The sequence below is a fragment of the Mesoplodon mirus genome (genome assembly GCF_964341445.2).
Source record: "Mesoplodon mirus genome assembly, chromosome: 3".
Lineage (NCBI taxonomy): Eukaryota > Metazoa > Chordata > Mammalia > Artiodactyla > Ziphiidae > Mesoplodon > Mesoplodon mirus.
The window spans coordinates 199,379,491-199,403,605 of NC_138978.1; the positions used below are offsets into that span (position 1 = coordinate 199,379,491).

At 46.2% G+C, this 24,115-nt stretch overlaps 1 protein-coding gene across 3 annotated transcripts in view; it reads right to left on the reverse strand.

Annotated features, from left to right (window-relative positions):
- Window positions 1-2,355: 2,355 nt before the first annotated feature.
- The window catches only part of KLHL12 (kelch like family member 12), a 28,400-nt gene continuing 6,640 nt past the window's right edge, over window positions 2,356-24,115 (reverse strand). For all 3 annotated transcript variants that reach the window (XM_082612085.1, XM_082612084.1, XM_082612083.1), the window contains exons 3-12: window positions 21,866-22,019; window positions 20,615-20,832; window positions 16,210-16,359; window positions 13,928-14,042; window positions 6,752-6,858; window positions 5,765-5,960; window positions 5,172-5,330; window positions 4,762-4,860; window positions 3,877-4,063; window positions 2,356-3,719 (exon numbers count right to left, since the gene is read on the reverse strand). In XM_082612085.1, the coding sequence (XP_082468211.1) occupies window positions 3,593-3,719; window positions 3,877-4,063; window positions 4,762-4,860; window positions 5,172-5,330; window positions 5,765-5,960; window positions 6,752-6,858; window positions 13,928-14,042; window positions 16,210-16,359; window positions 20,615-20,832; window positions 21,866-22,019 (1,512 nt within the window). In that variant the 3' untranslated portion in view covers window positions 2,356-3,592. The remainder of the gene's footprint in view (window positions 3,720-3,876; window positions 4,064-4,761; window positions 4,861-5,171; window positions 5,331-5,764; window positions 5,961-6,751; window positions 6,859-13,927; window positions 14,043-16,209; window positions 16,360-20,614; window positions 20,833-21,865; window positions 22,020-24,115) is intronic.

Genomic DNA, 24,115 nt, shown 5'->3' on the forward strand with positions numbered 1-24,115 from the left:
CTTCGCACTGCGCAGGCGCGGTCTCGGCGGCGGCGGCGGAGCCGGCAGCGCTCCTTCAGCGCAGGCGCCGCTTCCCGGCCCTGGACGCCACTGCGCAGGCGCGGCCGTTCGCCGCCGCACAGGCGGCCGGGTGTCGGCGTGGTTTTGTGCTAGGTCCCTTCTGGGACGTGACAGAGCTTCTGCCCAGGCTCACCTGGGCGCTGGGCTTCCCTTACACTGAGTGAAACTGAGGCAGTCCAGGTGTGCGTTTAGTCCCGTGAACGACGGGGACGTCCTGGGGTCAGACCCCCATCAGCAAATCTCAGCCGCAGTGGCTCACACGGGACGCGACCTACAGGGACACCTGCCTTGTGGGCGGAGACAGGCGCCTGGAAGCTTCAGTTGCTGCTCTCTGTACTAATCACACTGACCACTAACTACGTGGCAAGACCTGGTGTTGACGCGCTTCCAGAAACGTCTCGAGTCCCAGTTTCCCTATGGGTCGGTCGTAGCGCAGTGAGGCGGTAAAAGTCGGAAAGGCTGCCTTCCAGGGCCCACGGGTCCAGGCATGGCCCTAGAGCCACTGCTGGGTCGTTACACTGCATCTCACTCTCTCCGGTTCGTCTTCAGATGTCTAGCTTACTAGTTGTAGTGCGGCAGGCGTGGCCTTCCTGAGATGGCAGGGGAGGCAGATAGAAGGGGAGCCAAGCCGCCTGAGAAACGTCTCATCTACCCACCAGCCCCTGTCGGCGGCACGTTTTTCTTCTTCCTCTCTGTCCTTCATTAATTCAACATTTGCTGAGCAATAACGGAATATGCTACACCCTGAGGATACTATGACGACAGGCACTTTGTACTGGAGAACGCAGTTTAAATAGGAAGACAGACCCAAACCCAAGGACATGTGATAAAGACAATCCAGGGAACAAAGCACAGATCAGGAGTAATTCCATACGGGGAGTCAGAAAAGGCTTTACCTAGGTGACACTTGAATTGGGCATTAAAAGGTGACTAGGATTTTTTCGGGAGAACAAGATTATTTCAGATAGAAGGAAGGGTGTAATATATCCACAAGGGTGAGAACAAACTTAGGAATGGTTAAGACCACTGTGGATGAAGCACGTGATACCTGGGGGAAGGGAGGGTGGTAGAGGAGGCAAGATCAGAAAGGTGCCGTGAGTCCAGATCGCCAGGGGTCTAGTGTCATGCGAAGGAATTCAAACCTTATAACATGGACAGTGGGCATCTATGGACTTTTAGGCCAGAAATAACTGTTGGATATTTACTGAAAATGTGTTGTACGTTTGGTATTGTAATGGCCCTGTCCGTGCTTTAGAAAGATAACTGATGACCAAATGGAGGGGCTAGACTGGAAAGCAAGAGAAGAGTAGAGGTAAGGGTATCAGGAGACTGTGCTCCCTGAGTCTGGGCAAAAGATAAAAGTCTGAACTACGTGGTAGCAGAGGGAAAAAAAACACAGGAATGGATTTGGGACAATTAAAGTAAACTCACGTACAACCTAAAAACTAATCGGATGTCTGTATTGTGGTGGAGGTGACAGGTGACACAAGATGAAGGTAGCTTTCAGAGGTTGCATAACTTAGTGGCTGCCTGCCAGTTACGGGAGCTAGAAAACCAGAAGGAACCACCAAATAAGGGGTAGCTGTGCGTAGATCCATGAGTAGGGGAAAGCACAGAAGACTGGGGAAAGAGTGGAAAGGGACGGAGGGGGGCTATTCAGCTGTGGCTGCCATCTAAGAACTACTTGGGAATTTGGTCTGAAACTCCGAAGTCAGCCATGAAGACAGCCCAGAGCCCAGAGCCATGGGTTCTTCACCCCCTCCGCTCCTGTGCCTCCCCTGGTCTCTTCCTGAGAGAACGAGGCACACGTCTCACAGTTCGGTTTCATCACAGGCACAATCCCTCTGCTAGAGAAAGGCCGGCCGGCCTCTTTGCTGAACCTCTTTGGCTCCCCCTTCCCTTTGCTCTGGGAGTATCAAGAGTTTTGCAGTTCTGCAAGCCTTCCGCATAGCTGTTTGCATCACAAACAGCTGTTTGTGACACAAATCGAGGCAAATGGAAAAAGGACTGGGGCGACTAAAACCCTAAAATGCAACTGGTTACAAAACAAGCCCAAGATTGCCTCTTCTTTATCCCCTGTGGTTTCTAAGTAAAATCCAACTGTGAGAGTCCGTGAATATGCAATTCAGATAACCTTGTATTGATGGGAGTCTCCGGAGATCTCTTACCTGTCTAACAGAGACACAGCAGAGCTAGCTGGCAAACACACAGGTGAACGGGCTGAAGAGACAGGACCTGCAGCTGATCCCTATGCCTGGTCCCCCAAAATGTCTGCAAGACAGGCACTTGAGACCATTGATTTTCAAGATTTTCTTAAAAAAAATACAAACAAAATGAACTTGAGGTCAGTACAACTCAGGGAAAGAGGAAAAAAAGGAATTTCAGAGCAAAGGGAAAATGCATCCTTCTTTAGGTGATCACGTCCCCACACTCCCAATACCCACAGAGCAGGAATGTCACTGCACAGCACAGGGGAGCCTTGGAGGGACAGCGCGTACCGAAACTAACAAAAGGATTTTAGTTGTCGCTGATGATTCTGTCCTGGGATGAACAAAATCCACTTTAAAGACAGGGAAGGGGCGTTCTAATAGCAAAGAACTACATGTACAAAACACAGCAGTAAAAACCACACCTTAGCAGAAGTATGTCCTTAAAAGAATGAGGGAGTAATCAGGCAGCTGAACTTCTCGGCAGCTGCCACCCCGCCCCTCCCCCGCCCCCTCTAAACAGTATGGATGCATAACAGTGGAGTGAGTAGCATTTGATTCAACAGAGGAAGACCTTCACAGCAGGGAGGACTACTGTGAAATCACAGGAACTTCTGGCTTATCCCTGGCCCACTGAAGGCCCGCTTCTCCTCCACCTCTGCTCACCTAACATGTGCTGGCTCTGTCACTCTCTCAGTCCCCAGGGCCCAGAAATACCAGGGGGCCAAGGAGAGACCCTCAAATAACACTCCCTCCTCAGCCTTCCAGCTGTCGCAGGTTCACTCACATTCCACCACGTCCAGCTCCCTTCCCACACTCTACACCCAGGTCTGACGCCAACCCTGTCCCCCCAAAGTTTTGACGGGGCTCTTCCCTCTGTTTTCCTCCAGAACGGAACTGTGTTGCCCCTGCTACCTGTAGACTAGAAAGATATTTATTGTTGTAAAACAAGAGTTGGTATCCTTCCAATCATCGAGGCTGGATACTGCCCACACCCCGGCGCTCATACTCACCTTAATTCTCTGCAACACGCGAGGCACAACTTAAATGTATATTCTCCCAAGCACACGCTGAGTCAGAAACGAGGAGAAAGTGCCCCCGCGGCCGGGAGGAGAGGTGCTCTGGCCTCTCACACCCACTCAGTGTGCAGTCTCCTCCCTTGAGGGTCTGCTGCCCACCCTCCTCGGGGACAACCACCAGCGCGAGGGGCGTCAAATAAGCACAATCATCACGGCACTGGTGCCTGTAATCGCTCTGTGCACACAGTGAGAAACAGACATTCTGGAAAGGATCCTTGGTTCCCTGCAAACTGTCTCTCGGACCGGTCACTTCTCGCGGAGAACACACACGCCAGCGTCGCAGCGCTGAGTTCCCATGGAGGTCACGACCTCCCAGCTGTCGATGATGGGGTCGTAGCACTCGATGCTGCTCAGCAGGGAGTTCCCGTCGTAGCTGAGGGGAAAGAGGCGGGACTGAGCTCTGCAGCCACACGGCCCCCTCCCACACAGGCCCCCTCCCAAACAAGCCGTCTCCCTCCCGAACCAAACCCCATCTCCACCCCAGATGCTGCTCAGATCACACCGCCCTGGATGCCTGGTTTAACCCTCACCCTGCAATCGCATAAAGTCTCCCCCGAAGCACCGTGGCCCCGACGTAGCATCGCGGGGTGGTCATGCTAGTGACGGTTGTCCAGGAATCGGTGCGAATGTTGTATGCTTCGACAGAAGAAAGGTGGGCTGTACCATCGAATCCCCCCACCACATAAATATGGTCATTCAGCAGGGCTACTCCCGCACCTGGGGAAGAAAAGGTACAGCAAATGAATACTGCTAAGCTCAGGATCTGACTTCTAGAAACAGAACACTGTCACTGACGGCTAGCTGAATTCCAGAATGGCCGAGGGATGGGGACGGGGCCAGACAGGCCTGGAAGAATCTAGTCCAGCACAGGTTACCCGCCTGTAAACCCTCTTGAACTGGCTGTCATCTTCACCTTTGTTAATTCACGGCCCAACCCTTATCAGGAGAAAAGAAGGAAGTGGAAAAAAGAAGGCAATAAAGGGAGGAAAGGGGTTGTGACTGGCTCTGGAGCACATCTTGCCCAGAGGAAGGGCGCTCTGCTTACTGTGCCCCAGCCTGGGGGCTCAGGAAGCCCCTTCGCCGCACACGCACATTCCCTCAGGCAGTGTGCACCGCGTGCACAGAGCTGGACTGGCTGCTAAGATGCAGGGAGGGGCCCAGATGCAAAACACGAGTAAGACAGGAAGCCTTCGCCCTCAAATTGTACCCCAGTCAAGGTTTAGGCTGCCTTTAGTCTCACTGTATTTAGAGACAACAGGCTGGAGGAGAATGGACCTGACCCATGTTTCCCTCCGTCTCCAGGGAAGACGGGGCTGCAGCCCTGGCCCGATGCCTGGCCTGTGGCTGCACCCTCACTGCACATACAAGGTTTGGACCGCTCCATCTGTTGCCCCCCAAGATCTGACTGGTCTTACCAGAGCGCTTGGTGGCCATCGGTGTGACATTAGTCCAGTGTCCTGTATGGGGATCATATTTCTCAACTGAATTTAAGATATTCAAGCCATCATATCCTCCTGAAAGACAAAGCAGAGACCACTCCAGAAAGAATGGTAAGTCCTCATGCCCATTCCCATTCTGCCTTTCTCGAGTGGTTCAACTAAGTCTTTTAGTTCCAGTTCTCCCTCAAGGGTTCCAATAATCCAAAAAGAAATCTGACAGTACCCTGTTTTCTGCTTCCATGAAAAGGAGAATCCCAGTTAATGCAAAATATACTGCGACAGACCGGGGTTTTAGTGGAAGGACGTCTACGAACTTCATTCTGGTAAAAAGGATCCCACCCCGAGGCTGCCGCCCATCAGTTCTCCCCGCGTCCCAGCCCGCACACCTAGGCAGTAGATGACCCCGCTGGCCACCACGAGGCCTGCGCCTTCCCGGGCCGTCTGCATGTCTCCCAGCATGCTCCACTGGTCGATGTTTGGGTCATACCGCTCCATACTGGTGTGACGCCTGCTTCCGTCAAAGCCCCCAGAGACATAGATCATATCTGCTCAGAATGAACAAGCCACAGCTGTTAGAGAACGAGAGGCTTCTGATAACTCTTTTCTCTACAAATCTCCCACAACTCTTTCCAATGTTTGGGGGCAAAAACAAGTGTTTTTTTAAGGGATAAGTCAATTAAGTCCTTTTTAAAGAGGACAGCACAATCGAGACATGTAAACAGAATGGGGTAAGATGGAATCTTCAGAAACATTCCAAGACTAGATGGGAATTTGCAAAACTACAACTAGTGCCAATTCCCCACTCAGCACGCCGGGACTTGATTTACCAACTCTGTTGTCAGCGTTGAGACACCCATGAGTATTTCTGAAAGCACAAAGGCATATCTGATCTCACCAGTAGCCTCCACATTTCATAGAGAGGTGTGAACCCCGATCCAGCCACCCCGAAATGCAAACACTGCCCTGTGCACCAGCCTACCTCCTAAGGTGGTGGCTCCAGCCAGGCCTCGTCGGACATTCATAGGGGCCACAGAATACCAGACCCCATCTTCGTCTGCTGTGTAGTCTAGACACTCCACTGAGCTGAGGCGGGAACGGCCATCGTAGCCGCCAATCACGTAGATCCGGTCGTGAAGGGACACTGAGGCTACATAGCGTCTCTTCCGAGTGATGCTCTAGGATTCAGGAGAGAGGAGGTACCTCTGTCATTTCAGTCATGCCAGTCTTAGGCCTGCCCTTTTGCTGTCCTTCCTGTTTTTATCTATGCACCTCTGCTGCTTCACCTGTCACTGTGAAGCCTTCTGGGCAGAGGTTCATCTGCTGTCTGGATGAAAACCTCTTGCTTGTTGTGATGCTCTTACAGGTTAAAGCCTTCTCTACATTTGCCTCCTTCCAAGGCTTCCAAAGGACCTAACGTCCTTCTGTTATCCAGTATCCGATTCCTTTCTATTCCATAAGGCACTGGGCTAAAGACCGGTATCCTTCCATAAAGTAGAAAGTGATTACCACCGTGCTATCTAAGGGCCAGGACCCAAAGACCCAAAAAGTTAGGAGAAATGATCAAAAGATTTCCAAGTTTTCTCAGAATTACTACTGTTCATTCAGCACTGAAACAGACACGCCGAAGGAGAGAGATACAAACTTCCAAGTTCCGCTGGACGCCAGTTCAGCTTAGCACAGTTTAACACAGTGTGCAGGTCAACAGGGCACGAGGGGAGCGCCCTGGGAGTTGCACAGGCAGCTCGGGAAGGCGCGGGAATGGTGGCCGCCAGCTGAGTGTAACGTGACACAGGGTCATTAATATTTCTGATGTCTAATTAGTCAGTAACTAACTACTGTACCTAATGCTGTAAGGAACACGATGCTGTTACCAGGCTCTTCTAGTCCAAGGGCTGGACTAGTTATGATCCGGAGCCAGGGACTGCATTTAAGCTCTTTCCCCAGGCTTGGTTCCACCACTACTTACTGGCAAAAAGCTCCACTCCTGAGTCTTGGGGTCATACTTCTCTACCACGTCGATGGGAGACTGCTGGCTTCCGAAGCCCCCAACCACCAGAAGCACTTCGTTGGCTCCTGAGGACAAGGGAGAAGGAGAGAGGTCACTTCCCCATCGCTGCTGGGTAACTCCTCCCAGGGAAGGAGAAGGAGAAACGGGGCTAGGATACCTTGTTGTCTGCAGCGCAGAGAAGCCACCTGAAGTAGGAGATTCATCATACGGCTGCCTAACAGGAAATTATTTCTTCCTGAGAACCCGAATCTCTGAAATTTAAATTTCTGGACAACATTAAAACTCCGGAAGGCAAGCGTGAACACACCCTACACCATTTCAACCCATCTAGACAACTTGGCTGATTTCACAACGGGCCCCAAGTGCAGGCTGGAGGCTGGAGGGGCTCTCTCTGCCCTTCTCACCCTGTAAAACTCAGAAGGGGAGATTTTTTGCAGTGGCAAAGAATGCTCTCCTAACCTTGTCCCCAAAAAGTTGAGAGTTGTGGCTTAGGAACCAAATGATAGATTAAAAAAATCTTTTCCATGACTTTTATTTTTCCAGATTAGCCAACTATACGACCACATTCCCTGCTAATTCATCAAAACTGCCAGGTAATCATAAGACTAGGCTTTTAAAAGGGAGTCTTTTTCTCTACTATTTTCCCAAACAAGACATTTTGATAGCTTTTATATCGTCCCCTTTCCCCTAAGGACTTATTTGGATAATCTTATTCTGATAATGTTTCTTTTGAGGAAGTCCCCCGTGTATTGTTCTACTGGAGAGAACACTTAGCTGGAGCATCTAGGGAAATTCAGTCACCAGGAGGGCATTTTGTTGACCTGGACTTGAAAGAGCAAATGCAGTGCCTTTAAACTGACAAGAAATACAGACAAGCCCCTAATGAAGTCACGGCTGTGACAGTCACCCACAGCTGCTATGACCATCAGGGAAAAGCTCACATACGCTTCACAACACTCAGCAGGAAGCACGCCACCATCACTTACGAAGTATTCTTGCCGAAAAATTGAGGCTGAATCTTGACTCTTATCAAGCGTCTAGTCTAACCACCAGTTTACAGGAGATTCAGGGGACAGAAGAATGTGCTAAATGAGACTACTTGGATGCAGTCAACAGAATCTAGACTGTGGGAAATTCTACAGGTTTCTTTAACAGATAAATTGCAAAGGAAAACCAAAGCAGGAGGGAAAAAACTATGGATTAAAAGAGACTAAAGAGGACTTCCCTGGTGGCACAGTGGTTAAGAATCTGCCTACCAATGCAGGGACACGGGTTCAATCCCTGGTCCAGGAAGATCCCACATGCCACGGAGCAACTAAGGCTGTGCGCCACAGCTACCGATCCTGCGCTCTAGAGCCTGCGAGCCACAACTACTGAGCCCACACGCCACAACTACTGAAGCCTGTGCGCCTACAGCACGGGCTCCACAACAAGAGAAGCCACCACAATGAGAAGCCCACGCACCACAACGAAGACTAGCCCCAGCTCGCCGCAACTAGAGAAAGCTCACGCGCAGCAACGAAGACCCAATGCAGCCAAAAATAAATAAATTAATTAAAGCCCAACAAAAATATGTGGAAAAAAATAGTTTCAAAATAAAATAAAAGAGACGAAAGAGTGCTCTGAACTCAGTGCAATGTGTGGGCCTTGTCTGGATCCTGATTGGAGCAACTGAAGTGTCAAAAACAAAGAAAAATCAATTACGGGAAAACTGAGGAAGTGTGTATGTGTACTTGATATCTGATGAAGATAAATACTTGGTTGTGTGTTTCTTATCTTTTAGAGATACACACGAAAGCATAATATATATGGATGGAATTTTACCCTGTCTGGGATTTGCTTCAAAATACGTAGGCTATGAGTTGATAATTGTTGAAACTGGACAATAGGTATGGGGGAAATCCTTATATTATTCTGTTTTTATACATGTTTGAAATTTTTCTTAAACCCACACATAAAGCATGGACTTTAACCTCCCCCTCTGAGAGGGCACCTGTCTGTGAACTTGCCAAATAAAGTACGTGGCCCCTTCTCCAAGGTGAGCAGCCATCTCCTTTTAGAAAACAAAGCATTTGAACAAAGGGCCCTTTTGTATGATGCAGATTTTATTTCTGAAATGCCTCCAAGCTGGGGGAGGCCAGGGCCTGCGTTGGCAGCACTTCCCCGCCATCTGCCCCTTTCTCCCCCTCTGACTTGAGCAGAGGAGGTGAGACAGTGATGAGTCCCGAAAGCACCCACAACAACCGAGGGGATTTTCTATGCTTCGCACATTAAAAAAAATACCATTGATTTTCAGCTTTAATTTCAAAATCTGGAGGACCAATAGCACTCCCGTTGGCTGCAAGTTTCTCAGTAAACCTCCTGGTAACCCTGCATCCACAGAGGAACGTGGACAAGGTGTCAGCGTGAGTCGCTCAGTGATTTATGGCTCTGAACCCTGAGGCTCCTAGGTCACTAGAGGCTGGGGTGTCCGAACCTCTCTGCAAGGAAGGCCTGTTTTCATTACTTTCCCTGAAAGATCCTGTGTTTTGAAAGACTGCCTGCCGCGTGAGTTTAAGTGGTTAACTTCCCCACTGCAGCCGGAGTTCATGTCAGTGCCAACAGAGCTTTTGATAAGGATGAGAGGGCCAGTGTTTTCACACTGAAAACATGTAATTTTAGTCAATTCTGATGTCTGTTTAGCCTGTGTAGCTTTTTCTAGCACAAAATTGATTTTCTTTTAAAAAGTTTAAAAAATAACTCAAGGGCTAGTATGACTGTCATCCTCACTCACATGTTACCCACCCTTTGGTTAAAAAGATTTAAGAATTTTATGTCTTGTGATTATAAAACATATAATATATAAAATACATTATCAGTGTTAAAAAGCTTAAAAAGATTTAGCTATAATTCCAGAATACAAAGACACAGCGAAGCGTAAGATTATTTCCTTCCAGTTTTGTTTCTCAATATTTATAGAACATCAATGGGACCATGTTGTAGTGCGTCCTGTTTTATCTCATTTTCTCGAGGTATTAACAAACTCCTGTAATATATGATTTTAATATTCTTAGGCATTTCAGGGGTTCGTGATGTGGGGTTATACATCATCGCATATAACCCTATGATGAACACCCTTGAGTATGGCACTTTCCCCGGTCATTTTCTTCACACAGTAATGGGAGGACTGCCTGGTGGAGGATGTGAACCGTAAGGGGTCTTTTGACCTGCAGCATGCGGTGCTGCGGCCGACACGAATCCCACCCCCACCAACACTCCAAGGCGCCACCATTCTGCCCTGTAGCACTGGTTCTGTCTTTGTATTCCTTGATACGTCGGTAGGCGAACAATCGGATTTATTGACTCAGTGCTTGCCTCATCACTGCTAAGCCTTTATAACTACTTCGGCCGAATCTCGCCCCTTATATTTAGCAGGACTCCCCTTCTAGGAGCCGTACACTCAAGTCTCTAGTGTTTCTTTCTTGCATGCATTTTTATGAGCTCTTTGCATGCAAACGACTTTAACCTTTTGCTGTGGCTGCAGCAGATTTATTTTCCTGATTTGTCTTACAGTGTTGTACATGGTTTTTATTTAGTCAAGTACACTGGCCTTGCCTTTTGCAACTTCTTCTATTGCTTTGTGCCTAGAAAGTCTTCCTCCCTCAGAGGAACTCCTAGGGTTTCACTGTTTTTGGACCCTCAGCTGGGACCACTACTCCAGCAGACTTACTAATGTGAGAAAAAGCCAGGGAAAGGGCCGACCAGAAGGAAGCCTGTTTGTTCTCTGCCAAGGAATGGGGCACTTGCCAAGTTAGATTCTTATCTTTATGATGAGGAAAATGTGTCCAAAACACCTGATAAGAGCAGTGTGAAAAGGCGCATTACTCACACCAAGGCGTCCCAACAGTGCCAGTCACTATTTTTTTGGGGGGGGGAGGAGGGGAACGTGTGTGCGCTGGGGTGTTTTGTTGGAGGAAAGTGCAGACAGGCTGCAGGACTGCTAAGAACAGGTTCAGGGACCGACATTTCCATGTGCTCGGAAAAGAAGCCAGTGACAAAGTAGGAACTACAATTTCTATTACATCTTTTATGAGAGAGTAATGGGTAAGATTAACAATTAAAACAAAATCCCCACACATTATTTGGCATTGCTGTTTTTCCTCAGCTGTATATTTAATTTCCTTATGCTGTATGCAAAGAGCCATCATCCTGGTAACTGACTTAGCAACCTCTATGAATAGAGACGGGCAGAGAGGACAGGATGGCTGGAACAATTTACTTCTAAGGTACTAACGTGGAGATGCTAAATTAAGAATCTGGTAGGGAACAGTTTCATTATTTCCTTCCTAGAACTTTTGAAAAAATGACCTCAAAACTATGAGGGCGTGTAGAATCATATTCTAATCCCTCAAGGTCAGGACAATAAGCAAGTTCTCTGAGCAAGCAGGAGCTTTCTGCTGCCTGTTCAAAGAAAAGCAGGAAATGCACTCTAAAGAACCTTCTGGGTTTGGTGGTTCACACAAATTTTCATTGGACTTAGTTCGATTTAAGAAGCAATTATGTACTGGTTGGGACACTTCTGGCTCTACAAGAAAGAAACACATCTTCTGTATTGGAAAGAACTCTAGTTGGTGAATTTAACTCCTTTCATATGCCGAAGAAGAAATGGTAATCCAGAGAAGCTGAAGGACTTGTCGAAGTTCAAACAGCACGTTAGCAGAGTAACAGAACCTGGAGTGAAAAATCAAAGTAAGCGAGATGTCTTACCTCCTAGTGCCAGATTCTTTCCTCTACATCGCTGGCTTACCTGGTACTTCCAGAATATATATTTGTTATCTTCTCTGTAAGCTTATGGTAATAACACGGAGGTATATAAACAAAACCCTAGTAGTTAATATTCCCCCGCAATCTCACTTTATTAAAGGTTTGGTGTTTATCCTGCATACATATCGTGTGTTTATGCTCAGGCAAACGCACATGTATAGGAGCTTTTGCCTCTTTCTTTTCCCCCACTCAGCGTACACAATTAATGTTACGTGTGTCTGACTCAAGGCTTTTAACAGTTCCGTGACATTCCATGGTACAGCTGTGCTATACTTCAGTCAACCATTAACCCCCCTTTACTTGGCATTCAGGTTGTATTCATTTTTTTCTGGATATCAGCGATTTACAGTAAACATTCTTATGCATGTATCTTTCCTCATATGTGCTTACTTCCGTACTGACACACTGTCTCTACAGCACAGATTCCCGGAGATGGGACACACAGGGTGCGCCCGTTTTAAACTCTGGTGACTACCTTGGTCTAATCTGTGGCTCCAGACCTCCTAGTGGAGCATCTTTTAAGCGCACGGTGTTCCCTCACGCGTCCTCCTCTGTGTGCTACCTGTGCGCCTCGCATGCCGGCTTCTGTGGGGTCACTGCTCTTTTCCTTGTTGATACATATGGGTTCTTTTTACGTAGAAATGTTAACCTTTTGTCATACATATTGAGTATATTTTCTCCCAGTCCCCGTCTTTTGACTGTACGTCTTTTGCCAACAATTTTAAAAAACCAAAAAACCCCAAAAAACGGATGCAGTCAAGTAACCTTGAATAGTTCTAGGTTTTTCTGTTTTAGTTAAAAAAGGGGAGTAGAGAGAAGGGAGGTTGCTCTCTCATGGATACAGAATCCCAGTTTTGTAAGATGAGAAGAGTCCTGGACATGGCTTGTACAACCGTGTGAATGTATTTAACACTGCTGATCTGTACACTTAAAATGGAGAAGATGGTAAAGTTTATGTTATGTATATTTTACCACAATTAAAAATAGAAAAAAAGGCTCCCACCCAGAAGTTATACAAATAATTTTCGTATAATTTCTTCTAATATTTTCAGGATTTTTCACTTAGTCCTTCAATCTTTTAAAAAAAATTTCCTTTTGTATTTTCTCCATTTATCTTGTGTTGATTACATATCTCTGTATATAACAAGCAATACAGATCACATTTTGTCATCTCCCAGGAATTAACAGAACAGCATCCCTTTAAAAACAACAATAACAAACAGTAGTATCTCTGGGTGGTGGAATTATGGATGACTCATTTATTTTTTGCTCCTCTGTATTTCTAAAACTTCTACAGATATGTACTACTTATGCCATTAAAAAATGAGATAAATCATCATTCTACTTAAATCTATCAATGAAAGGCTTAATTATCCATTAACACCTTAGCACACGAGTCCACAGTCAGATAAGAGCAAAAATAGGAAGTGATAAAAATGAGATACCACCCCATATACACAGAGTAATTTATAACCTATGAAATGCTATTACTACATACAGTATCTAGGATCCTGGGACAGTGAAATGGAAGTGACGTAACATTTGAGCACAGATTACGTGCCAGCTGCAATGTCAGGCATCTTACATGCGTGATGTCATTGGGCCTCCACAACAACCAGTGTGATAAGACATTAGTGTCCTCATTTCAGAGGCGGAAGTGTCGGCTCAGACAAGTGGACACCCTGCCCAGGCTCACAACCAGCCAGTCACTGGCTGGGCTGGGATCTGAACCCAGGTCTGCCTGCCGACATGACAGCCTCCGTGCACAGCACTCACGTGTGCCGAGAGCCGTTCTCAGCCTTTCACTTGCTCTTCACGACAACCTTCAAGGGAGGAGCTATGATGGCCCCCATTTTACAGATGAGGCAACTGACACAGAGAGGCTGAGTTTCCTGCCGAACACCTGGCAAGTGGTAAATGGGGACCTGCACCCAACCCACAGTCTGGCTTGAGTCCAGGCCCTTGACCACCGCATGCCATTGCCTCTGACCACCCGGGACTCCTCTGCAGGTCACCACGCTGCTGCTTCCCCTTCCTCTTTTCTCTTCACGTGGAGAAGGGCAGAGGTGGGGGAAGCAGACCACTTACTCACTACATGACATTTGAGATATTTCTAATTCACAGGCTCCAAATATACTGAAATACAGTGATAACTTATGTTGCATGATACTTGACAGTTTATGAAGTGGTTTCACACACTTTATCTCATGTAATCCTCCAAAGAGTTATGTGAAATAGAAGGGAAGATATCCTTGGTTTATAGGAAAGAAAGCTCAGGGTGGTAAAGGGACTTGTACAAGTTGACACAATTAATACAAGATGCCAGCTTACCTAGACGCGCCCTTGTCCTGGGTCCCTGCATCTGACTGCGCAGCTCAGGCCTCAGATGAAACTTCTTTGCTTCATCAACGAGGTCCCTGCACTGTAAACTACAGCGGATGAAAGGCTGAAATACAGCAGGTAGGAGAGTGAGCTGCAGGACCACCTCTAATAAAAGCATAAATGGCACATATAAAGCATTAAATTCTTAACACGGAAAACCAGTTTCCAAAGCCCTGTGGTTCCAGGAGGGCTGCTGGTAATAATTATGCTACGGGTTTCCGGAATGATTAAAAAAAGATTTTTTGAATAGACGTTACATGATTCAAAGGTATGTGAGGGGTGTGTGAGTGGACTATAAGGAAGAAATTACAAACAGGAGGCAAAGAATTTGAGATGTGACACTAATCACCGGCATCTTTTCTAATGCGAACGACTGCAAAGCTGTGTCTGTAATTAACTTCCAAAGAGACCAGGGTTGGGCCAGAAGCAGGAGCACACACGAGACGTCAGGGCCTCACCTACACATTACAAATCAGCGGCCCCCAGGGTAGCCTCCAGGTAATGCACATGGTGAAGGTCAGAAAACGCACCACCGAGATCTCAGGCTGGAGAAACACTTATAAACAAACACGATATGATCCAAGTTGATATTATTGGGTTGACCAAAAAGTTCGTTCGGTTTTTTCCTAAGCTGGCTCTAGTAGCACTTAGCTGACTTTAACTTCCTTCGAAACCATTTTTTTTAGATTGTATTGTGACAGCTGTCATATCAGCGTGCATTAAAAAATACTTATCAAAATCGTTGAATTTTTCTGTAGCCATTTTAATACTGAAGATGGAAGGAAAAAGCAACATTCTTGGCATATCATGCTTTATTATTTCAAGAAAGGTTAAAAATGCAACTGAAACGCAGAAAAAGATTTGTGTAGTGTATGGAGAAGGTGCTGTGACTAATCAAATGTGTCAAAAGTGGTTTGCGAAGTTTCGTGCTGGAGATTTCTCACTGGACAATGCTCCACGGTCTGGCAGACCAGTTGACAGTGATCAAATCGAGACATTCATTGCGAAAATCAACGTTATACCACGCGGGAGACAGCCGACGTACTCAGAAGGTCCAAATCAAGCACTGAAAATCATTTGCACCAGCTTGGTTAATTGCTTTGATGTCTGAGTTCAGTATTAAGTGGAAAAAAACCTTCTTGACCATATTACCGCAAGCGATTCTCTACTGAAAGGTAACAAAAATGTTCCATTTTTAAATTATGACTGACGAAGAAAAGTGGATAGTGTACAACAATGTGGAACGGAAGAGATCGTGGGGCAAGCGAAATGAACCACCATCAACCACACCAAAGGCCAGTCTTCATCCAAAGAAGGTGATGTTGTGTATATGGTGGGATTGGAAGGGAGTCCTCTATTTTGAGCTCCTTCCGGAAAATGAAATGATTAATTTCATCAAGTACTGCTCCCAGTTAGACCAACTGAAAGCAGCACTCAACGAAAAGCATCCAGAATTAGTCAACAGAAAACGTGTAATCTTCCATCAGGATAACGCAAGGCTGCATTTTTCTTTGATGACCAGGCAGAAACTGTTACAGCTTGGCTGGGAAGTTCTGATTCACCTGCCAGACATTGTACCTTCGGATCTCCACTTATTTTGATCTTTACAAAATTCTCTTAATGGAAAAAATTCCAATTCCCTGGAATACTGTAAAATGCACCTGGAACAGTTCGTTGCTCAAAAAGATAAAAAGTTTTGGGAAGATGGAATTATGAAGTTGCCTGAAAAAGGACAGAAGGTAGTGGAAAAAAACGGTGAATACGTCTTTCAATAAAGTTCTTGGTGAAAATGAAAAATGTGTCTTTTATTTTTACTTAAAAACTGAAGGAACCTTTTGGCCAACCCAATAAATGCATCAAACTCCTTTCATGCTGGCCTCACCAGAAATCAAAAATAGAGACTAGGTAAGCAAAGCACCTTTTCCAAGGCAATTTGGAACAATTGCTGTTTAACAGAGAAGGGGACAAAACTTATCATCCAATGTTGCTTATGCAAAACACTGAGCAGCATGTAAAATGAAAAGACAACAAAGCACAAAATTAAATTAAGCCATAGACTTTCATTTCTGCCAGGAGACTGACCGGCCAAGCGACCGCCTGCAGACTCCCCGCCCCAGGCCCCCTGGGACATGCTTCCCAGGACACTCGTGCCTCCTCTGAGGTGACCAGTTCTGGGTTCACGACACGAAGCTACAAGAGATGCCCACAGCCCTGAGTCCTGTGTGGCTCACCTCGGCATCTATGACATCCGTGATGTACCTGGGCGTCAGCAGGGGCATACGGACGTACTGCAGCAGGTCCGGCAGAGACTCTTCCCGCCCCTCCCTGGCGTGCTTCACCCAGTTGATGACGGCCTCGAAGACGGGCTCTTCAGAATCCACCTGCGGGTGCGTGACCACATGGTGGGGCTGCTCTGTAACCTTGCTTCCCTTCCCTTCCCTTCCCTTCCCGCCCCATTCCCGCCACCGTTATTTCCCATCTCCCAGAAATAAGCAGGCTCTTGGGAAAACAATCGTTTCAGACACAACTTGCTGAGATCATGAAGAGAGTTATAGTCAAATCGGGTGAAAAAAGCCTAAGAGAGAGAGTCCCTAATAGACCATCAGTCACAAATCGGCTTTTAATTCAGAATTTTCCCCATTCCTGAATTTTTTTCTGGTTATTTCTGAAACTTCAGCAGGGGAAGGGGGAATCTGCTGCCCTATTCGAAACTGGCTCTTTTTTTTTTTAAATTTATTTTGTTTATTTTTATTTTTGGCTGCGTTGGGTCTTCGTTGCTGCACGCGGGCTTTCTCTAGTTGTGGCGAGCGGGAGCTAGGCTTCGTTGCGGTGCGTGGGCTTCTCATCGCGGTGGCTTCTCTTGTTGCGGAGCACGGGCTCTAGGCACACGGGCTTCAGTTGTTGCGGCACACGGGCTCAGCAGTTGTGGCTCGCGGGACCTAGAGCTCAGGCTCAGTAGTTGTGGCGCACGGGATTAGCTGCTCCGCGGCATGTGAGATCTTCCCGGACCAGGGGTCGAACCCGTGTCCCCTGCATTGGCAGCCGGATTCTTAACCACTGAGCCACCAGGGAAGCCCCCGAAACTGGCTCCTAAAATAACTTATACTCATAGGTGTTGTCTAAGGACCTCCATGCTCACTCTCGGACCCCTAAGCCAAGGCTGTGAGCAGGAACTTCCCTTAAGGCATCGTGAAGAGTGCAGGGTCTTCAAAGCACTGTCAATTAGGATTTGAGCAACTACTCTGTATTAGGCACCGTGCTATTTGAGATGACACATATAATTAATCATTTGGGGAACTTAGGTCTAAGCTACATGTGACAGACTGGATAAGACACACCCTAGAAAACCTACATTACGTCCCTGGACAAGCATACGGTACAGTAACACCTAGTACCTCCCTGAAACTGACACCTGAGGACTAGGCCTGTGTCCCTCCATCAGCCCCTAGAGTGTGTCTGTTCTGAGATAACTTTCAGAGTGTGACAGTGCCCAGACAAAGACATCACTCTGTGGACCTCTCTCAAGACTTGAAAACACAGAAAATGTTTCAGAATGTTCATTCATTTGATGGATTTACCAAACACCTACTAGTGCCAGGAATTGTGGAGGGTAATTATACAACGGTGAAGTCAGACACGAACCTTCCTCTTAAGTGGGGAGATAACTGTTAAATCAGAAAAACGAACAATCCCACTCTGTCATTATGTACCACATAGGAAACGTACGGGGGCTACGAGACAGAATAACATGAGATTTCATTAGGCTGACGGGACGGGGAATGCCTCCCTGCAGGAGCAACAGCTTTAAACCTGATGGAAGAGTAGCAGTTAGCGGTAGCCTCGGGGCAGACAGAAAGCACTCGGAAAAGCCCTACAACTGCGCTTTCCAACACAGTAGCCATGAGCCACGTGTGCTTTTTACATCTACATTAATTAAAATGAAGTTAAATTAAAAATTCAGCTTCGGGAATTCCCTGGCGGTCCAGTGGTTAGGACTCCACGCTTCCATTGAAGGGAGCACAGGTTCAATCCCTGGTCGGGGAACTAAGATCCCGAAAGCCGTGTGGTGCGGCTGAAAAACCCCCCAAAACCCCCAAAGTCTGTCCTTAATAGCAATGAACGTGGCCAAAAAAAATTCAGCTTCTCAGTCACACTGGCCACATTTCAAGTGCTCAACAGCCACCTGTAGCTAGTGGCCAGTGAACTGGACAGCACAGACACAGGTCCTTTCCATCTTCACAGGACTTTCTATTGGACAGCCTGGGAAACGACAGAGGCTGGTGTTGCAGAATGAATGAGGGAGGGGATGAGAAAGACCAAGCTGGAGAAGTAAACAGAGCATCAGGAGACTGGATTTCACTCTAAACCGTTAACAGGCTTCAAGTAGGCCAGTGTTGGGCCCCACTGACGTCTGGTAAAGATTTCTCCGAGAGCCGCGGGAGGGCGGTTTAGAAGGGCTAAGAGCTGGGAGGCCAGTTAGAAGCTACTCTGGTCCATCAGGCAAAAGGTGATGCTTAGCCTACGGCAGTGATGACAGAATCTGTGTAACCAACTTTATGGGAGGTCGAACTAACCCAGCCTACTCACGGATTACATGCAGGTGAGGGTGCAGGAGGGCGGTCATGGCTTTTTCAATAAACTTTGGTTAAAGGCAAGGACGACAGGCTAATAGTTCTGAACAGTTGCGTGCTAGACTCTGACACGTTCTAGGTTTAAAGTAGATATATCCATTTAAAATGGGGTTTTTCAATCATGAGCAGAGATCCTTTATCTTACTGAGGACAGAATAAACTAGAATTGCAGAGAAACAGCTAAACTGGGAAGAAAAGCCCCCAACACTAATGCTTCACTATGGAGAAAATATTCTCCATAATAAATTTTCCCAGAGACTTCGTTTACGTATCAGGCACTGACATTCTTATTTAATGCTCAGAACAGCCCTACGTAGTAAGTACGACTAGTATCTACATTTTATGGGAGAGGGATCTGAAGGTCAGGGGTTAGGGGACACACGTCACACAGCCAAGCCCAAACCCCAGTGTGACCCTGAAGCCCGTGTTGTTTTAAACAACGTGACAGGCTGCCTCCATTGTTTCAAGTACTATTGTTTTACATGGTCCAGAGGAAGCGTTAGCCCCGGGGCCAGACATCTGGTTCCTGTTTCTGGCTGGTGTATGAAAGACAAAAAGTGTCATTTGCTGAAAAAAAGCAAAGGCCAGTCTCGCTGGACACTTAAGGAAGACTGTACAAAAGAGTTCATCCTGGCTTCTGCAGAGGTCAGTTGTTTGCCCTCCCTGTTCCATCTGGTTTTATCCCCCAGTCTCCACTGTTCTAAAATAAATGGTTGCTGTGACTACTTCCAGATCTGGTCAAATAGAAACACAGCTCACAGCTCCGTGGTGAAGAGAGCAGACTGTGGATGCAGATGGGCGGTGCAAGTCCTGCCCCTCTTAGCTGGGTGAGGGTGATGACTAATCACAGCGCCAGTTTCCTCCTCTGAAAAATGGACACAGTTCTGAGAACTGAACAAGATTTACAAATGCCGGACTTCCCCAGCAGTCGTCAACGATTAAGACTCTGTGCTCCCAACGTAGGGGCCCAGGTTCGATCCCTGGTCAGGGAACTAGATAGAGCCTGCATGCCGCAACTAAGACCCGGCACAGCCAAATAAATAAATAAGTAAACGTTTAAAGTCGTTTCTCATTATTATCTCAGGAGAGTGAGAGAGGAAAAAAAAATAAAAGAACTCTTAGCCTCTTTAGAGAATCGAATGTCTCCTCACTGGGGAAAACAAACCCAACAGGTAGACTCCTCCCCAGCACTTGGCTCTGCTAGGTGTCTTCCAGAAGCTCCTAACCAGAGGGCTGGAGCGCTGGAGAGGAATGCCTGGCTGCGGCGACACGCACAGCCCCCGCTGCACTCACTGCGGCTCCCAGCCTAACTACAGATCCACACGCAACACCCCCCCCCCCCCCCCCCGCGAAGGACGAAGGCTCGCTCCCTGCTGGGCCGTGCCCCTGGGCGCTCCGGCACACGGAGGCGGGCCCCTGCGGCGTCAACGCCCGGTCCGCAGGGCCCTCTACTTCCACGGGCGCTGATGGGCGCTGATGAGCTGCCTCCGGCTCACCATCTCCAACCTGCTGCCCGGTCCTTTCTGATCCGCCCCCTTTACGATCTAGTTTAAATCCAGAAGGTTTTCTTCTCTCCTCCATGGAATTTCCTCCCCTTGAACAGGCTCATTATTCTCCTGACACTCAGTCATCATTTTTGTCTTCCTGTTTGTCGCCACTACTACACTGTGAATTCTCTGGAACCAAGACTGTCTCTTATGCACTCTTGGCTCCCCAGCACCTGGCATGGCGATGGCTATACGGGAAGACATTCTTGGTAAATGTTTTAAAATGCTTATTCCATACTGTTTAATAGTGATTCTTAACCGCTGGGATCACAAATTTCATTGAGGGAGGTAGCGAACTCCCATAAATAGGCAAATACGTTTGGCACGTAATTTCAGGGACATTTAATGAAACCTCAGAGCTTAATATGGACCCTGCTACAGACGTATAACAACTCCACCTTGCTTTCTGATCTTCTGGCCCAGTCCTGAAGAGAGCTAATGCCAAGCCAAGTCTGTACCTGGATCTCATCACACTTGATGAGCTTTTCCACCTCTCCTTGACTGAGAAGAATGAATTCTTCATGCTGCACCACTTCAGGAAAATGCTTCTGGCTAAAAACCTCAGCTGCTTGCATCAGATCAACACAGTTGTGAGTTTCCGCAAAGTCCCTGATACCCAGGCAGTTAGAAGGGTCCAGCTGGCTTTCCAAGAACTCGCAGCAGGCTTGCTTCACGCCTAGGACAGACAAAAACAGTGAGTCCTTGAGGACACTCGGCCAGGTAGATGGGCCTATATTCTTGGATCACAACATCTCCAGGTTGTATCAGAGGAACCCTGGCTCAACACCTAAGAATCAGGTTAGAAATTTTATGCTTTGGGAATTCAAATCCTATTTTTGTCTTATGTGCTGTGTGGCCTTCTGCAAGGACTTTACAAATATCTGCTGCTGCATTAGAACAAGTACAGCAAGACGAATTGCTTGTATGGACACCACCACAATTAAACAAACATGCCTATAAAACTCTTGGGAATCAAGCTATAAAATCAACTTAATTTAGCATAGGGTACCTAATTTCTACTCCACATGAAGACGTACTCAAAGACTCCGGTGAAGGAAAAATAGGAGATACTGATAACAATCTCATATTTGTCTAACTGAAAAGCTCAGAGTATAAAATTAATGTTAGAGCTGTGCACTAATGCAAAAACTTCACACTGTTTCAATCATGTATCAAAAACTGAAAATAACAGAAACAGAACTGGAGGTGAGGACAGACAGGTTGGGAATTGGAAGGGGGATCATCTCCAATCCTGTGAAAACTTTACACTTTCATTTTTGTGTGTCAATTTAAATTTTTAATAGATAATTTACATGATTCAACAAATTAACGGTACAGAAGGGTTTATGTGAATAGTCCCCCCAGCCTCCCGACCCACCTGGCCATCTAGTTCCCTTCCACAGAGGGAACGACGCTTATCAGTTTTCTGTGTTTCCCTGCAGGACTGTTGTGCACATACATGGAAGGAAAGGCATCTATTATCCCCTCCTCCACTTTTTTAAAAACAAAAAGTAAATGCTCTCTTCCAAAGAGCCAAAGACTCACATTTGGAGGCTACTCCATACCGCACTTGAAATCTCAACTTGTGTGCCATGGGCAGTAAACATGAGGCCCACCGTCTGTCTCCTTAATTTTCACGATTAAGTTTACATCACGAATTTTAAACATCTCCAGAGTCACTGTGGCACGAACAACTTTAGCACCTGTACCTTTCAGCTGAAGCAGGCAGGCTGCAGGGAGCAGTTCCTGGACATTCTCCACCGTCACGTGCACGGTCTCCGTGTACACAAAGTCCAACAGGATTTCCATGGTCGAGGCAGTTAAACCCTGGATATCTACATACGGTTTCCCCTTCTCTGAAAGCTGAAAGTTCAAAGGGTATGAAATCATGGTGGTTATAATTCCACAAGATTAAGGCAGAGTCTCATATACAAGAGCTTCAAGGGACATCAACAATATTAACTGAATATCGGAGGAACCCTGGCTCAACGCCTAAGAATCAGGTTAGAAATTTCATGCTTTGGGAATTCAAATCCTATTTTTGTCTATGTGCTGAAAGATCTAAAAAGAAAGATCGACTATTTTGTTTGATTTGTACAAAGCAAACACGGCATATATTTGTAGCTTTTCAAATGGGGGGAGCTATGTGTAACCCAAGAAGATACAGAGGTGACACCTCCCTGGAATATTAATTTTACTTGTGAATAACTTTAAATGCTGCTTTCATATTAAAACAAATACAGACGTAACACCAAATAGAACCAAAAGTTGCCATGAGCATGCCACTAGTGTCCATGAGCTTTTAAGATGAAATACAAACTTCGCTGAGATTTCATGCTTGTAGATGCCCCAGGAGTTCCAGCTCCAGACCCTCCAGGATGAGCCAGCAAGCACTGTCCTATCTGTCCCTAGACTACACGCAGGTCATCTTGAGAGGGCTTCTGCTGTACCACTGAAGACAGCAGGATTGTTTGATACTTCTTCAAATACTGGGTTGACTCTCTTTGGGGATTACCAAATTACTGGTGGTACATTTAACCTAGACTATATCCTTGGAGTTATGAATATAGTTGAGGCCAGATAATCATAGAAAATGGTTTGGCTAAGGGTAGAAATCTTCACTTTTACAGGATAGTCAACTATCTGAAAACTGATTACCTTACAAAAATTTTACTAGATTGTAACCTTAGTTTAGAAATTCCAATTACTTACAAAATTCCAGTGCACGTCCATTATGAACTAAATCTTTAGCATCAGCCCAGAATAATAATCAGAAAGTATTCTCTACCAAAGCCAAGAACAAAATAAATCCCTAACAATACAAAAAGTCACCAGTACATTATTTTGGAAAAACATTTTACTAACATTTAACACAGCATAAGTATTTACAAACAGAAACATGAGTACATTTATGCCAGGAATTTCTTAGTCAATAAACTATATTCCCATTAGCCAAATAGCTTAAATATGTAAATGAGATCACTATGTAATAACTTAGAGCAACTGTAGTATTTCACATTAATATTTGCTTTACAATTTTTCAGGGTGCCTCTCATTTACTATTATTTCATCTGATTCTCACAGCAACCTGGTAAGGCAGTTAGGTCTGATATTGCTGCCCTTTAAGACATAAAGGATCTAAGGTTCAGAGAAGTTACGTGACTTAACCAAGGCCTCAAGTAATAAGCGACAGATCAAAGCCAGGCCTCCTGCCTCACCCTGTGCTCTTTCAGTTGCACCACATTTAAGGAGCAATTTAGGGATGGAAGAGAACGAACAAGCCATCAAGTTCAATCACTCTGTTCTACAGACAACCTAGTGAGGTTAGATGGTCACCAGGGTTCACACAGAATTACTAAGAGAACTGAACCTAAAATCCAGGTCTCTCCCACCTCCTAGAGAAATGAAAATTAAAAAAAAATAAACAAATGGGACCTAATGAAACTTAAAAGCTTTTGCACAGCAAAGGAAACCATAAATAAGATGAAAAGACAACCCTCAGAATGGGAGAAAATATTTGCAAATGAAGCAACTGACGAAGGATTAACCTCCAAAATTTACAAGCAGCTCATGCAGCTCAATAACAAAAAAAACAAACAACCCAATCCAAAAATGGGCAGAAGACCTAAATAGACATTTCTCCAAAGAAGATATACAGACTGCCAACAAACACATGAAAGGATGCTCAACATCTTTACTCATTAGAGAAATGCAAATCAAAACTACAATGAGATATCATCTCACACCAGTCAGAATGGCCATCGTCAAAAAATCTACAAACTATAAATGCTGGAGAGGGTGTGGAGAAAAGGGAACCCTCTTGCACTGTTGGTGGGAATGTAAATTGATACAGTCACTATAGAGAACAGTATGGAGGTTCCTTAAAAAACTAAAAATAGAACTACCATACGACCCAGCAATCCCACTACTGGGCATATACCCTGAGAAAACCATAATTC